The 16,057-nt window shown below is 45.5% G+C and overlaps 1 protein-coding gene across 2 annotated transcripts in view; it reads right to left on the bottom strand.

Moving 5' to 3' along the window:
• AARS1 (alanyl-tRNA synthetase 1) overlaps positions 1 to 11,059 on the bottom strand; it is a 30,365-nt gene extending 19,306 nt beyond the window's left edge. Inside the window, exons 1-9 of one of the 2 annotated variants that reach the window (XM_063141181.1) lie at positions 10,991 to 11,059; positions 7,761 to 7,924; positions 7,300 to 7,488; positions 6,700 to 6,845; positions 5,311 to 5,502; positions 2,844 to 2,988; positions 1,321 to 1,466; positions 766 to 874; positions 512 to 662 (exon numbers count right to left, since the gene is read on the bottom strand). In XM_063141181.1, coding sequence (XP_062997251.1) covers positions 512 to 662; positions 766 to 874; positions 1,321 to 1,466; positions 2,844 to 2,988; positions 5,311 to 5,502; positions 6,700 to 6,845; positions 7,300 to 7,488; positions 7,761 to 7,904 — 1,222 coding nt within the window. In that variant the 5' untranslated portion in view covers positions 7,905 to 7,924; positions 10,991 to 11,059. Of the gene's footprint in view, positions 1 to 511; positions 663 to 765; positions 875 to 1,320; positions 1,467 to 2,843; positions 2,989 to 5,310; positions 5,503 to 6,699; positions 6,846 to 7,299; positions 7,489 to 7,760; positions 7,925 to 9,036; positions 9,142 to 10,990 lie in introns of those variants that run through there. The other variant, XM_063141179.1, reaches the window with a different exon arrangement.
• Between the last annotated feature and the right edge of the window lie 4,998 nt (positions 11,060 to 16,057).

Consider the following 16,057-nt stretch of genomic DNA (forward strand, 5'->3'; position numbering starts at 1 on the left):
CAGAGATGGCTGCTTATTATATAATCAAAGATGAAGAAAAAAGAAATTGTACCAAAATGTGGTGCGTGTATGTGTGTGTGAGAGAGAGAGAGAGAGAGAGAATAAGGTTTGCTCTCGTGTTGCCTGGGTCAGGCATACATTGGAAGCTGGCCTTCTCTCCCATCAAGCCCAATCACATCAATCCTGTACCTTCTGCTCCCATAAATAGACACTTTTACTTATAGAAAAATTGATCACTCCATCTGGAGTCAGGAAAGAAGATTCCCTTCCAGCCCCACTCGATCATATTGGCTAGCGTCCCCGAGAGTGGGGCACTGCTTTAGAACATAAGAAGAGCCCTGCTGGATCAGACCAAGGAACCCAATAAGCAGGATGCAGGTGCAACAGCACTCTACCGTCCATGTTCCCCAGCAACTGGTTATATAGGCTTTCCCAAGCGGCATGCAGCTTGGCTCACTTCCTTGAGCTACTCATATGCAAGGGTTGCGCCTGATGGCTCTTTCTTTCATACCAGGAATAACCTTGCTGTCCCCCAAGCTCTGAATCTTCCTGTCGAGGATGCGGCGGCCTCTATTGAGCGTCTTCAAGAACTGAACCTCCTCGTCATTGATAATGTCTTTCACCATCTCCGGGTCTTTCTTCAGTTCAGGGAAGGCACCGCCCTGAGAGGAATAAGGAGCCATTAGATCAAATCAACACCAGCACCCCATGCAACGTGAAAGCCTCAAGGCAAGAGAAAAGGACAAATGTTGTTGTTGTTGTTACCAGCGATTGTACCACCACGTCAACCAGTGTGGCAAAGAACCCTTTGGGAGCACTGAGTTTCTCATGAGCATAACGCACAGCACGTCGAAGGATGCGCCTCAGAACATACCTGTGAAAGGGGAATGGAAGGCTGGGATTAGTCTCATTTACACAAAACACATTAGAATCACCTCAGAATCGCATTAAGGAACAAGATTTATCGGCCTACTCTCCTGCTGCACAATTAAGGGACCGTTAATACCATGGTTCTCCTGGGATAGGAACCTCTGAACTCACTTTAACCTGCGATTCGGTCAGTCCTGTTGAGATCAAGGGCTCACAACACATCTTTATTTCAGAAGGATGTGTGGCTGACATAACTGGAATTCGTAGCTCACACAAACAGGCGTTGTTACCTCAGGAGAATGACCCTGAAACAGCGATCTGTGAGACTTCATTCTAGGAAATGGGCCCTGTGAGGTATGCAGATTTCTCCTATCAGGGCTTTCCATCCTTTTTCAGCCAGCTCCACACCGCAAGTCCCACATTGAACAGCTGAATCGCATGCACCCTCACCCTCTGCCGGTGTTGTCGGGCCTTCCACCATCTGAAAGGGCCACAGTGATGGTTCGGGCGTGGTCAGCCAGGACCCGGTACGCCATGTCTATGCCATCTGCATCCTCCTCACCAACTTGCCCCGTGTATGGCCTGCAGCCAGTGCCCTACAACGAAGAAGGAATAAAACAATGGTGAAGAGAAATGAAAAGCTTAATGAATGAGAGTAGGCTAATGTGCAGGAGATTACGGCCATTAAAGCTTTTTACTGAGGTCCTACTGGCCTTCAACAGTACCATCACCCTCCATTCCCCACTTGGCACTAGCGTTAAGCAGCAGCTTCGGAAATGAGAAAGTCCAGCTCCATAAGGATGTTAGAAACTGTATCCCAATCCCACAGAGCACTGTAACTGCGATCAGACAAACACAATTACAGTTCTTCTTCAGACTTTCCCAGTCAACATGGGAAGGTGAGGAATGGAGCTGCTGTCCTTTCCACCATTTTCTAACGCCTGCTACGGAGCCCTAAAAGGGTCAAATCTAGCTAGCAAAACAAACTAGATTTGACCTGTAGTGCTCCTGATGCCATTTTTAAAAATTCATTTTTTGAGACTGTTGCCTACCCCAGACATATACCCTGCCTTTCTGTCCACAGGCCCTCAAGCAAACTTACAAACCATAAACACAACCTGTCATAAAAATCTTACTGAAACAGCTACAAAAACGCACACACAAAGATGATAAGAGCAACACCCGCTACCCAAATATTCCTCGTCCTAGCTCACCAAAGGCCTGGGAAATTAAAGGCATTTTAAATTTAAGTGATAGGAGGTGATAAAAGGTTCCTGGGGAGCATTTCACAATTGGGACAGCGCCACCAGAGTCCCTGGTCACCGCTCCGTTTACCACTGATGGCCAGGGCATGCGGAGACAGACCACCAATGGAAAATCTTAATGGAACGGCAGGTTCATAGGTGAGAAGATCATGGCCTATTACGCATTTTCACACATTGGCCAGAGAGGGAGCAGCTGCAGGGAACTCACGTCACCTCTCTCTGCCAGAAGAATCACAGCACTCCAATGAACAGTTCCCTGAACCTGCAGACTCTGGCTTCATCCATTGGCCAGAGGACTAGAGGCCACAGGGAGTCCGCAGCCCCCCCCCACATCCTACCTCCCAGGATAAACTTCGCAGCAAGGGGGAAAACAGCCAAGATCCATACACTGGCCAGAGAAGTAGCAGCTTCAGGGAACATGTTTCGCCTTTCTCTGCCAGAAAACAGCACCTATGAGTATTTTGAAACTAAGAATTGGTGCCGGAGTGTTGTTTTTCCCCCTCCTCCCTCCCAATCCCTTTTCCTTTCGTGTTGTATCTCTTAGATTATAAGCTTGAGAACAGGGACTCTCTCATTCGTATTCTTTGTAAGCTACTCTGGGAGCCTTTTGGGGCTGAAGAGTAGGGTAGAAATGCTGTAACTGACTACCATCCAGAGGCAATCCACATGTTCAACATATTAACCCACATAGAACATCTGGACTGGTACCTTCTGGATAGCCTCAAAGTAAGGCACAAAGAGATCCGTATCGTAGTTGGACATCTTGTTCTGCAGCACAGACACCAGCCTCTCCAGGCCCATACCAGTGTCTATGCTCTTCTTGGGGAGAGGTTTCAGGGTCCCATCAGCTTCTCTGGTACAAGAAAGAGAAGTACAGCCATGTAAACACAGGAAATGCAAATAGAGAGACTCACTTCTCCCTGATTCCCCAAAATCCACAAGATTTATAAAGTCAGTGTACTAAAACGGAAGGTGCAAATCAGAGCCAATTCAGGGCAAGCCAAGGAGGAATAATCTGGTCGCTAACCAAGGAAAATCCCCTCTGAGAAGAAAGAGCTCTAAGGTGAGTTCCCTTCACAGTCCAGCACAGTGAGCCTCCCTGGGTCATGAAATGTGGTTCATGCCATCCCAAGAGAAAACAGACAAGCTGGGAGGGCTCAACGATGATCCTAGGCAGGTCAATGAGACTAAAAATAAAGGAACCAGACATTTGGATTGCTTTAAGAGAAGCAGGGACAGCTAAAAATGCCCCAATGTGATATTACAGAGGAGTTTTATCAGGCTCCTCTTTCAAGCATCCCCAGAGAGAGAGATGGAAAGCAGGATGTGATGTTTTACTGCTTATGCCTATGGTATAAAGTATAAAGTATAAGAATTTATTAAGGTTTGCAGTTTAAAGTAAGTACTCACTGTATGGTTGTTACAGATTGGTAAGTATGAGCCATAGAAGGGGGGGAATGAGTGCTGGATGGATGTTCGTGTGGAGCGTCTGGATTGGCTGTGAGAAGGGGAGGAGTCGGAGGACTGTGGAGAATATATAGGCTGCTGCTGAGGAGAGACGGTATGAGAGGAGAGGATTTTATGGGGATAGATAGGAAGGGTCCGCGTGTTTGTTGTTTTGGTGGATCAGAGTGTGGGAAAGAGAATAGTGTAGTTTAGAAAGGGGTAGAGTAGGTAGTAGGCATGTGCTCCGCTCCGATTAGGAGCGCAGAAGCAGTAGCGGAGCGGGGGGCTTCGCCTGCCCTTAAGGCGGAGGCGAAGAGGATTGGGGGGCCGGCGGAGCATGGCGAAGACGATCAAGGTGAAGGCGGCTCCTTCGCCTCGATCCGGAGCTCCGCTGGAAAGGTAAGTGGGGTTTACCGGGCCCTGCCGCTGTCGCCCATGCGGCGACAGCGGCAGGGCCCGGTAAAGCCCCCCTCCTCTCCCTTACCTGCCTCCGTCCGCGGTCTGTCAGCATCTTCAATTGAGCCCGTGGTTCCAGCAGGAAGTCTGCTGGAACCACGGGCTCAATTGAAGACGGCGACGGACCCGCAGACGGAGGCAGGTAAGGCCTCCCCTCCCCGTTGGTCCCTTACTGGGCTCTGCCGCCGTCGCCGCATGGGCAGCGACAGCGGCAGGGCCCGGTAACCCCCCCGCCCTCCTCTCCCTTACCTGCCTCCGTCCTCGGTCCGGAGCTCCGATCCGGATCTGGAGCTCCGGGCGGAGCAGAGTGGGCACAGGCGGAGTGGGGGCGGGGCGGAGCGGCCCGATCCGAAAATGGCGGATCTCGAAATGAAGCAGAGCGGGGGGTCTGTGCACACCCCTAGTAGGTAGGAATACTTGAAGTTGTATATTGTGAACATTAAAATGAAGTAACCTATGAAACCATTGCGCTTTGCATCAGCTCTGCTGAAAGACCAGCATCTTTGGGCTCATCCACTCACTGAACTGTTTGCATTCCAGCTAGTCAATATAGGAACCAACCAGCTTTAAGAAGTGGTCTGAATTTTGCTTTTTTCTCCCCCTCCCTCCCTCTCTATCCATGTTTCATTTTGTGCTACATCTGTTAAACTGCAAGCTTGCAGGCATCTTGATTGCATGTAAGCTGCCCTGACATGTGGCTGAACAGTGGGGTAAAAATATTTTAAATTATCACGATTTTGGCTACATGCTCGGAGGACGGCAACAAGGGAGAGGGCCTTCTCAGTGGTGGCCTCCCAATTATGGAACGATCTCCCCGATGAGGCCCGACTGGCACCAACATTGTTATCTTTTCAGTGCCAGGTTAAGACTTTCCTTTTCTCCCAGGCATTTAACAGCATATGTTGAGTTTTAACTGACTCCAAAATGAACTTTGGCCTGGCTGAGTGTTTAAAATTGTTTTAAATGTTAGCTGTTTTTATACTTTTTGTTTTTAAATTTTGTATATTGATTTTTAATGTTCAGTCTTTTTAATCTAATCTTTTTAATCTTTGTAAACCGCCCAGAGAACTTCGGCTATGGGGCAGTATATAAATGTAATAAATCATCATCATCTTAAACATCCAGATCTGCAATGAAGGTAGGAAAGTTCCCCCCATTAGATACAGAAGATGGGGGCAGCAGGTGGGTAGGTAAGAGGCTGGAATCCTGCATTACCCTCAGACTGACTGCAAAGCAGAGAGGAGAACATTCGTGATAGCAATGTTTGCCCCACCTGTTGAATTGTATGAACACCAAGTTCCAGATCTCGAGGACGTTGGGATCGTCTTGATTGACAAGGTGTGAAGCATCCCGGTCTCCAATCCGATCATAGTGCATTTCGCTGCAAGGTCCACACGGCCCCGTATCTCCCATTTCCCAGAAGTTATCCTTCATGCTGCCGGGAAGAATCCTACTCTCTGCCAGACTGTGAAAGAGGGAATGGCCAGTGAGCGATAGGGCGGCACAAGAAAAAGACCACAGGTCACAGGTTCCTTGACGTGGTTCAAAAGAAGCCAATAATGGCCTAAAATATGCCAAAGTCACTTGACCTTTGGGACCCATCCAGCTGATTCCGCCATTTTAAACACGGAGGATTTTCATCACATTAACAAAGGTGACCCAACAAGCCGGTTTGCACATCACAGCTGGCTCATAACTCACAATTGAGCTATGGCACATTCGGCTGCTGTTTTGATTGCTCAATCCCCAACCGGGGCAATCAGGGGTTGCACCATGTCATCTAAACCCAGTCATTGTGGGTTATTTGAGGGTTAAACAACCCTTGCTTGACCCCTACTGCAAATTATGGGTTAAGCGAGGGTAGTTTAAACCTCAAATAACCCACAATGACCAGATTTGGGTGACAAGGTGCAACCTCCAATCGGCCGAAACAGGGGTTGCATAATCAAAACTGTCACGGCACACATCACAGGGCATAATAGGTTAAATAACCCATTATGAGCCGGGCACGTTTGGCAAACTGAGTCAAAATATAACATTAAACCCTATCTTAGCACTACAGGCACTACATCAAGGAATTCACACAAAACTCCAGGCAGAGGCATAAAAAGAACCACAGGGACTATTTTATAAAGTCCCTTCTGCTTTCTCCAAACATTTCAATTGCCAGGAATTGTTTAAGAGAAATGCTAGTTAAGTTAAACAAGCCAGAAAAAAACAAGCTGGAGTTTATAGTTGGCTTGTTTAGCTATGGATTAGTGTATTTTAAACTACAATTCCTCGTTCACATGTAAAGATAAGCCAGGAATCTGCTTAAATGAAACGGAATCCTGATTTATACCTCCTTTTGGCCTCACGGGAGGTTTAAGCCGTGTTTTAGCGTTACACAGGAACGCTCCTAATGCAAGGAAGAAAGAAGCAAGTTAGGTCATAGCAAAGTTTGGAAATAAAAGAAGGGATTTTATAAACTGGCTCTCGAGATTCTGTTTATGCCTCTCTGCATTTTCTTTGTCCTCCTTGGTTGTTTGTGGAAGACAACAGAAATAAAACACAGGGAGTCATGCCGGAGGAGAGGGGGAACAGGGAAGGGTATTTTGTCCCCAAGGCATACAAAAGTAGCTCCCTCCACATCCCTGGAATTTCCGAAACAACCCCAACTCACCCTAGATCCAGCCAGATCTGTTTACAATCTAAGTCTGGCTGCAGACCTGCTGCCTCGTTACCCCCAAAGTATGTGACATACAGCCTCTCTATAGGGATGCCAAACTCTCTGGTGAGCAGGTCCAGGGCAAATTTGCAAGCCAGTTCCTGGAGGGGGAAAGAAAGAAAACAGGGCCATGAAAGTCTTGATACACAGAATAATCTACTAGCTTTCCAAAGGAGCTTTAGGGTGCAATCCTATGTATGCTTAATCCCAGCATTCGCCAATCAGCTATATTGTAGGATGTTTTCTGCCTAAATATGCATAGGATTGTGCCCTGAAACGCTAGCTTATTATTTAGATGATGCAGCGGCCACCACCAGCAGAGGTGATTAATTAATGGTCCACCTCAAACTCTGCCCTCTACTATTACATTTTTTAAAAAACCAAACTATTCCAAATTCTGCAATAAACAAAACTTTACAACCAGAGCAACCTACCAATTTTAATGCAGCAGTAGAATTGGAATTTCTTTGATGTTAAACATGCGATCATTAGAACTGATCAAGTACAAACCAGCTATCTACCTGCTCGAGGTTGCCTGCAACGTGCCCAGCATACCTTGAAGTAATCTCCAAAAGACCACGAGCCCAGCATCTCGAAGAACGTGTGATGGTAGACATCCTTGCCGACGTCATCCAGGTCGTTGTGCTTCCCACCCGCCCGAATGCACTTCTGCGTGTTGGCCGCCCGTGTCAGCTTCGCCATGGGGTGGGAGGGGTCGATCGTGTTGAGGAAGATGGGTTTGAACTGGGAGAGAGAGATGAAGATGTTCAACATGAGATCATGCTTCCAGATCAGGCTGCCTGATAGCCACCGCCACTGCACCCTATAGCAATGAATTCCCAAAATTAACTATGCATTACGTGGAACACTACAACCTTTTCTCTGTTCTAAACCTCCAGCTGATCAACATCGCTGGTTGACCCAGAGTTCTAGAATGATGGGAAAGGGAGGACATTCTCTATCTATCTGCCCTCTTCATGCCATTCATAATTTTATAGACATTGATTGTGCCTGACCTGATTCATCCCAGCATTGGCAAAGAGCAGGGTTGGGTCGTCCATGGGGATGGTGGCGGAAGAATGCACATAGGTATGCTGGTTCTCCACAAAGAAGTTGAAGAACCGTTGACGGATCTCGCTGGCTGTTAACGTCGTCTCCATCTTGGGATTGCCACTCAGCACTGGTGAGAAAGAGGGGAATGAGAAAGCACAGGACTTGAAGGAAACGCTAAAAATGCTATACAGGGACAAGCTGTGGTAGCTGGGAGCTGGAACTTCAAGTTGCAGTAGTTGCCACAAGCATTTTACTCCAACTGCATCTTCTTAGAGGTTGCAACCTTTGCGTAATTCAAATTACAAGGACCATCAGTCCCCAGAAGGCCTGAGGAGTGAGAAGGAGCTTCTCACGATGATCTACAAAGTCAAATGAAAACACACTCTAAACCAAGTGTGGGCAGACTTCAGGCTTGTGGGATCTACTTTGTTTTATTAGAACCCCGAGCTCCACCCATAAGAGTCAGGTGCAAAATGGTGGCTCAGAGTGGTGCGAATTCCTTACTGCATCCGATGTGCCATACACTGAGATGGCCTGCATATACCAGGATAGATCTATAATTGTGTTACGACAGATCAGGAAGTCTAACACTTTAATTTAATTAAGGGCTTTTGGTTATTGCTATTGTTATAAAAAAGGAGTCAGAAACCCTTGCTAATCTAGGAGGCTTAGAACACTATAAAAATCACAGTATCATAAATATAATGCCTTTGATCTATCAATCTACTGGTACACCCGAATCTTACACACACCCCTGCTCTGAATGATGCTATTTGTGAATAAAGTTCATATGTGAAGAACACACAAAGACATATCCTTGATTATCAGCTCTCCATTTCTGGACTTCTGGAAGAGAATTACGAATGCATTTTCCAGAAGGTCTATCAAACTTTCCATTTGGGGATGCCTTTTAGGAGTCAGGGAGGGGTATCTGTGTACTGAATCGTTCCAGTTAGTCATGCTAATTTCTTATGTTATAAAATGACAACGCAATACATCGATTTTACAAATTTGTTTTAATATTATGGGGCCTGGATAAAAATGTACATAAACACAATGCACACCCACTGTTTCTTTGGAAAAGCTAACAAGGGGACAGTGCACTCTAGCTTAGAGAACACCAGCTGCAGAAATGGCCCTGCAGTAGCAGCAAGAATTTGACAGCTAACCACCTCTCCAGATATCTCTGGCTTCTCTTTAACTCCTCGTGCCAAAACACACAATACTTCAACCATCCACCTGATTCTTGTGCAGAAGAGAGAGGGTGTCATTTGAGAAGGACACAGCAGCTTTCAGGGGAGGGAACTGCTGACAGGAAGAACAGAGAAAACAGATCTTATAATTGCTGCCTGCTCTAGTCGGGAAGACATCAAAGGTAGGCGTCTCTCCAGGCTATATCTTCGGCGACAGCCACAAGGTGACTGCAGAACAAATAAATAGCTCCAGATGTTTCAACCAAGCAAGCCAAGGCCTGCATTTCAGGCAATGGTGAAATCTAACCAGGATCACTAAACAATCATAAGGAAGAAAGGAAGAATTACTTTCTAGCCCCACAATCCCACAAAAAAGTCAGTTTATTTTATTTATTTATTTATTTTATTTTTCAACCACTCAATAGCCAAAGCTCTCTGGGCAGTTCAGAAAAAATGCACTTCAGAATTTCTTGATAATAAAACCATAACATGGAGAACCAGTGTGGTATAGTGGGTAAGGTGTTGGACTGGGAGTCGGGAGATCCGGGTTCTAGTCCCCATTCAGCCATGAAAACCCACTGGGTGACTTTGAGCCAATCACAGATTCTCAGCCCAACCCACCTCACAGGGTTGTTGTTGTGAGGATAAAATGGAGAGGAGGAGGATTATGTACGTTGCCTTGAGTTCCGTAAGGAGGAAAAAAGGCGGGATATAAATGCAATAATATATACATACATAACATAAAACCTTTAACATACAAAATTTTAAACAATTTAAACTAAAGAAGGCAAGTGTAGACATGAGCCTACGTAAGGATAACAAATTGTCCTGACCTTAGTGAGCCAGAAACGAGGCACCAGAATAAGAATAATAAAAAATGTAATTCATTGGTTAAATACAGACAACTATCTGAAACTTAACTGCAGGATTGCATGTCATCACATATTAAATTGCCTGTCTACATGGTCCTGGCAAGGAGAATCTTACCATTACCACCCCACCACATCCCTATCCTGGATTTCTGATCCAGAGTAAAAGTGTGGAGAGATTCTCCTGACCACTTGGCAGGGGGCAATACAGATGCAACCCCACTTTTAAGACTTGCTATTTATTTAATTTATGGTGACCTTATGAAAAGGAGGACAGGGCTCCTGTATCTTTTAACAGTTGTATTGAAAAGAGAATTTCAGCAGGTGTCATTTGTATATATGGAGAACCTGGTGAAATTCCCTCCATCACAACAGTTAAAGCTGCAGGTGCCCTGCCCTCTTTTAAATCTGGTCACTCTAGTATAGCTCCTGCAGCTTTAACTGCTGTGATGAAGAGGGAATTTCACCAGGTTCTCCATATATACAAATGACACCTGCTGAAATTCCCTTTTCTATGCAACTGTTAAAGATACAGGAGCCCTGTCCTCCTTTTCATATGGTCACCCTATTTAATTTATATCCCACTTTTCCCTCCAAGGAGTCCAAAGTGACATACATGATCCTCCTCCTCCCCCACTCCTCATCCTCACAACAACCCTGTGAGGTAGAATAGCCTAAGAGCAAGCGACCAGCCGAAAGTCACCCAATGAACTTGATAGCAAGGTGGGGATTAGAACCTGGTTTTCCTGAGGTCCCAGTCCAGCACTCTAACCACTACACCATGTTAGGCAAACGGGTCGCCAGCATTCACCAACACGTGCATATCCACCTTTACCCAGGTGCCATCATGAATCAAAGCCCCAGCCTTCAGACACGCCCCCTCCAGCCCCAACCCAGGGATCCCACCGGCATGAGGAACAGGGAGGTATGTTTGCAGCTCGCCCATAGCTGACATCTCAAGCCACGACCATGAACCAGACTCCCATGATCCCCTGCGGCTGTGGTCCATGAGCAGCCCCCGGAAGTGCTGGGGACCAGCTTGACCTTTCAATGGAAGCAAACATCCAGAAAGGACTCCCAGCATCCATTTAACGCCCTTCTACCCAAATAGTCACACCTTGCCTCTATTACCTGTCTCTCAGCAGCCTTTCCGCCAGCAGCTGCAGCAATGCTTTCGCCGCGCAACCAAACCTGCTGCAGCCTGAGGTTTTTTTCCAGCCCGCCCACCCCGTCAGTGTGCGGACAAGGAGCCGAATTGCGATTGGATAATGCCGCTGCCCAACAGCCTTTACCCCGCCCAGGACTCGCCGATTTGACAACGTCACGGCGAGGCCGGGGCTTTAGTGCGGCTGATGCAACGGCACTGAAACTAGGATCACGTGGGTCCCCCGAGAAAGGGCTGAAGGCGGCAAGGGCGCCGCCATTACGAAAGGGAGAATCCATGAGGAGAAATTTCAGAGGGGTGGCCTTGTTGCTCTGTTACATACCATGACTGAAAATGACTCGTGTGGACTCCTATGCATGTTTTCTTTTGGAGGGGGGAGTCCTACAACTCCCAGCATGCTCCAGCCAGCCATGATGACTAGGGCATGCTGGGAGTTGTAGGATTTCCCCCCCCGGCTAAATATACATAGGATTTCGTCTTAAACAGACTTATTATGGTGGCTTAATCTACACCACGCACACACACAAATCAGTTAGTCTGAAAATTGCCACAATTACCCCCTTTTTATTTTTCTATGAGAAAAGAGAAGATAGGGCATATGGTGGGAGTTGTAGGACTTCTTTTTGTCTAAACGTGCCTAGGATTATTATGACCTTACTGTAGGGTGACAGTATGAAAAGGAGGACAGGGCTCCTGTATCTTTAACAGTTGTATTGAAAAAGGAATTTCAGCAGGTGTCATTTGTATATATGGAGAACCTGGTGAAATCCCCTCTTCATCGTAGCAGTCAAAGTTGCAGGAGATATACCAGAGTGACAAGATTTAAAAGAGGGCAGGGCACCTGCAACTTTAACAGTTGTGATGAAGAGGAAATTTCACCAGGTTCCCCATATATACAAATGACATCTGCTGAAATTTCCTTTTCAATACAACTGTTAAAGATACAGAAGCCCTGTCCTCCTTTTCATATGGTCACCCTACTTACTGTCTTTATTACTCTCCACTATTTGGAAGCAGGATTCACCTTCCTATCATAGGATCAAGATAAAACTAAAGAGGGAAGGGACAGTGAAGGCCCAATCCTATGCATGTTTGGTCAGGAAAAAAAAAGACTGTACAGATACCATGTTTGGTGTGGTAGAGCATCTGCTTTGCATGCAGAAGGTTTCAGGTTTAATCCCCAACATCTCGAGGTAACGCTGGAAAAACTCCTGCTTGAAACCTGGGATTTGCTAGTCAGTGTTGATAAAACACGGCTAGATGGAAGAATAGTCTGACTCCATCTAAAGCAGCTTCCTGTGTTCTTATGCTCTTCTAATTGTTAACAGAAATTATTCCTATAAATATGTGCTCGATAATGGGCATAGAATGGACCTAATTCCTCCAAGGAACCCAAGGCGGTGTACATAATACTCTTTCTCTCCATTTTATCCTCACAACAACAACCCTGTGAGGTGGGTTGGGCTGAGAGTCTGTGACTGGCCCAAAGTCACCCAGTGGGTTTCCATGGCCAAATGGGGACTAGAACTCAGGATCTGGTGGATTCCTAGGGTGGATTCCTGCATTGAGCAGGGGGTTGGAATCGATGGCCTTTTAGGCCCCTTCCAACTCTGCTATTCTATGATCTCCAGACTCCCAGTCCAACACTTTAGCCACTACACCACACTGGGTTTACTGTTCAACTGCTTTCTTCAGCTGCTTTCTTTATTCAGAATCAATGGGGTGGGGGTGAAGGGGGTAGAAGGAAAAGGGCACATTAAACTGGGGTGGTGGTGGTGGTGTACAATAGCAGCTAAAAAGTTACTTTTATATTTAGTAAAAACAGTGGGAAAGGCTCAGTGGTGGGTTCTTGCTTCTGTATCTCACTCGGTCAGCTCCTCTTTCTGTCCAACGATGGCTTTCACTCTTCAAAAGAATCTTCTGCATCCCCCTGAAAGTATCACACACCTTCAGGTATGGTTCTTAAATGCTGCTTCATGAAATAAACTGGTTAATTTGCTTGTTTGTTTATATAAACATATATTCCTTTTTGGCTCTGTGCAGAGCCCCCAAAACAGCTCAGAAACATATTCTGGTCTAGGTTATACGAAAGGACATATACCAGTAGTAGCACAAACAGAGGCAATCATAAAAGCACAGAAAAGTTAGGAATGTAATGTCAAAGGTTATCGTGCCTAGGAGGTTAAATATCTAGTAAAACGAGAAACCATCAGCGTAAACATGAGATAATCAAGTAGAGATGGCTTGATTAAGATGAAAGAAAGAAAGAAAGAAAAAAAGAAAGAGAAATGCTATTCTGATAGGAGAAAGAAGTGTGGTGGAATGTTTAATATATGTTTATGTTGTTGCCAGCTAGTGGTCCAAAGAGAAGTGTTTGACTGGAAAAGTTGGCATTGAAGATGCTCCAGTTCTGTGCTTTTGAGTGTGTTTTCAAGGTGGTTTGCCAAATTGAGAACTGTATGACGAAAGACCAAGAAATTAAACCAGTTGGGGTGGAATCCTATGAATGTTTAGGCAGAAAAAAATGTCCTGCACTCTTTGAACGCCATATCTAAATTCACAGCGATCCACAAGCTCACAGACAGCTTATGAGCAACAAGAATAGCAAGGCAGCCAATATGGTATAAGGTCACCCATGGGTGTTCAGGGTGTTTTTCATGCCCCTATTCACTGTCATGGGGTTCGATGCCTGGAAATAGTGAATAGGTGAGTGATGCAAAACTTCTCCTGCGCAAAAACAAAATGCCAATTTGGTGAAGTCAACTGAGAGCACATTTCACAATGTTCCTGTGCCAAGTACAACAATCAAAGACAAACTGAGGGGTTTTTGATAGCTGTTCTGCTGCACCCCTTCTGGTTAGTATTTTGTGATCGCAAACTTAATTTAAGCGTTTTATAAACTAGATAAAGGATTTCTTCAAGCAAGGTATTGTGGCTTGGGACCACAATACCTGATGGAACGCCTCTCCCGACACGAACCTACCCGTACACTACGCTCAACATCTAAGGTCCTCCTCCGGGTGCCTACCCCAAGAGACGCTCGGAGAATGGCAACCAGGGAGAGGGCCTTTTCAGTGGTGGCCCCTCAATTATGGAATGATCTCCCTGACAAGGCTCGCCTGGCACCAACGTTGTTATCCTTTCGGCGCCAGGTCAAGACTTTTCTCTTTTCCCAGGCATTTAACTGACCCCAGAATAGTTGTTTTTAAATGAATATTGCCTGTTTTTGTTTGTATTTTATGCTTTTTATGCTTTTAATTTTTTTATATTTCTTTTTAATGTTCACTGTTTTAAACTTTTGTAAACCGCCCAGAGAGCTTCGGCAATGGGGCGGTATATTATTATTATTATTATTATTATTATTATTATTAATAATAATAATAATAATAATAATAATAATAATAATAAATAATTCACTGCCAAAGAAGTTGTGGTGGGCATTCATTTAGATGGCTTTTAAAAATACCTCAAAGTATCTGCTGCTGTGGTCAAATAATACTGGACTGTCATCCCTGTATTTCTTGTAGACTTTCCAGAAGCATCTGTAAGATCCGGAGCTTTTCTCCACAAGACTGTTAATCTCTGTATCTACATTCAGTTCTGTCACAGAACTGAGGTCTGAGCTCTACCCAAAGAGCTTTTCCTTTCTTGCTTTCCTGCTATATGACCTCTAGATGGTGTTATGCTACAGTGGAATATTGCAATAGCACAAGTCGGAAAATACCTTTTCTTCCACTTTCAGAAATAATATCCTATTCTACCTGCTCTAAAAACAAACAAACAAACAAACAAGGAAGTGCTCTTAAAAAAACAGAAGCAAATCTGGAGGATCACAATGTCATCTAAAGAAACGGTAAACGACCATGAGTAAGGAATTATGAATACACAATAAATTCCTTGTATAGGAAACCTCCCCAGAGCTGAAGTTCCAGCCACAATTCAGCACAGATTTGAGATTTAAGAAAATGGAACTAAGCTCATCTGTGCTGGATAACAGACTGAATACCCAAGCATTAACATATGATCCACTCTGTGCTGAGAGACAGCAGTGCCCCATGCCATGCGGTGGGATTCGTGGCTCAACAGGGATTGAAAGCCAGGATTCATTCATCAAGGTTCAACCAGCGTAGGCTGGTGGCTCCAATATCAGTGGGGCAGTGAATCAGCTCTGGGCTTCAGTCAGGACTCGAAAGGAGCTATCCAAGGTGTGAAGTTCTAACTGAAACCCAGAGTGGATTCAGCACCCCACTGACATCAGAGCCAACAGCCTACACTGAGTTCAACATTGTCCAAATTATGAGAAATAAAAGGAGAGAGCATGCAAAAGGCGAGGGAACCCATCACACACAGAGAGAGAAACACAGGGCATGGCTAGACGGGGCGATATTCTGGGTGATATTCCACAGGTCATCCCAGGAGCAGGGAGGAATGATTCCTCCCTTTCCCTGGGATATCGCCCTACCCATTAATTTTGATTTTTCCGCTGTCTCGGGATGATTCCGAGACCATGGAACGTGTGGCCCACAGTCGGGGTTTCCCCCTGGCTCCTCACGAGTAATGCGAGGAGCCAGGAACTGGGCACAGAGTGCCCAGCTGCCGCCAAGAAAATGGCTCGAAGGAGCAATTTCTATGATTTCCCAGAAACAGTCCTAAAAGTGCGAATTGAAGTTCTCTTCAATTGCTATCCAAGTATCTTATAATTTCACTGAAGACCGCAGTCCAAAAATTTCAGAGGTCCACCACATATGCTGGGTGGATCCTAGATCCTTGCATCCCCTCCAGCACAATCTTAGCAATATACAATTTTTGAAGAATCTTCAAAGCTATATTAATAGTTATTGTTTTAAATGGGAATTTTTCCAGCACTGAATTCTATAAAGTATCCTCTATTTCTATTTCCCAGTCCAGTTCCTACATTCATTTTAAACTGTTGATTGATACTATTGCCCCGCTCGTGCTCTTCGCTCCTCTAATGCCATGTTTCTCACCTGCCCAAGGGTCTCTACTTCCCTTGCTCGGCTTCGTCCATTTTC

The sequence above is a fragment of the Elgaria multicarinata genome, chromosome 14 (genome assembly GCF_023053635.1).
Source record: "Elgaria multicarinata webbii isolate HBS135686 ecotype San Diego chromosome 14, rElgMul1.1.pri, whole genome shotgun sequence".
NCBI lineage: Eukaryota > Metazoa > Chordata > Lepidosauria > Squamata > Anguidae > Elgaria > Elgaria multicarinata.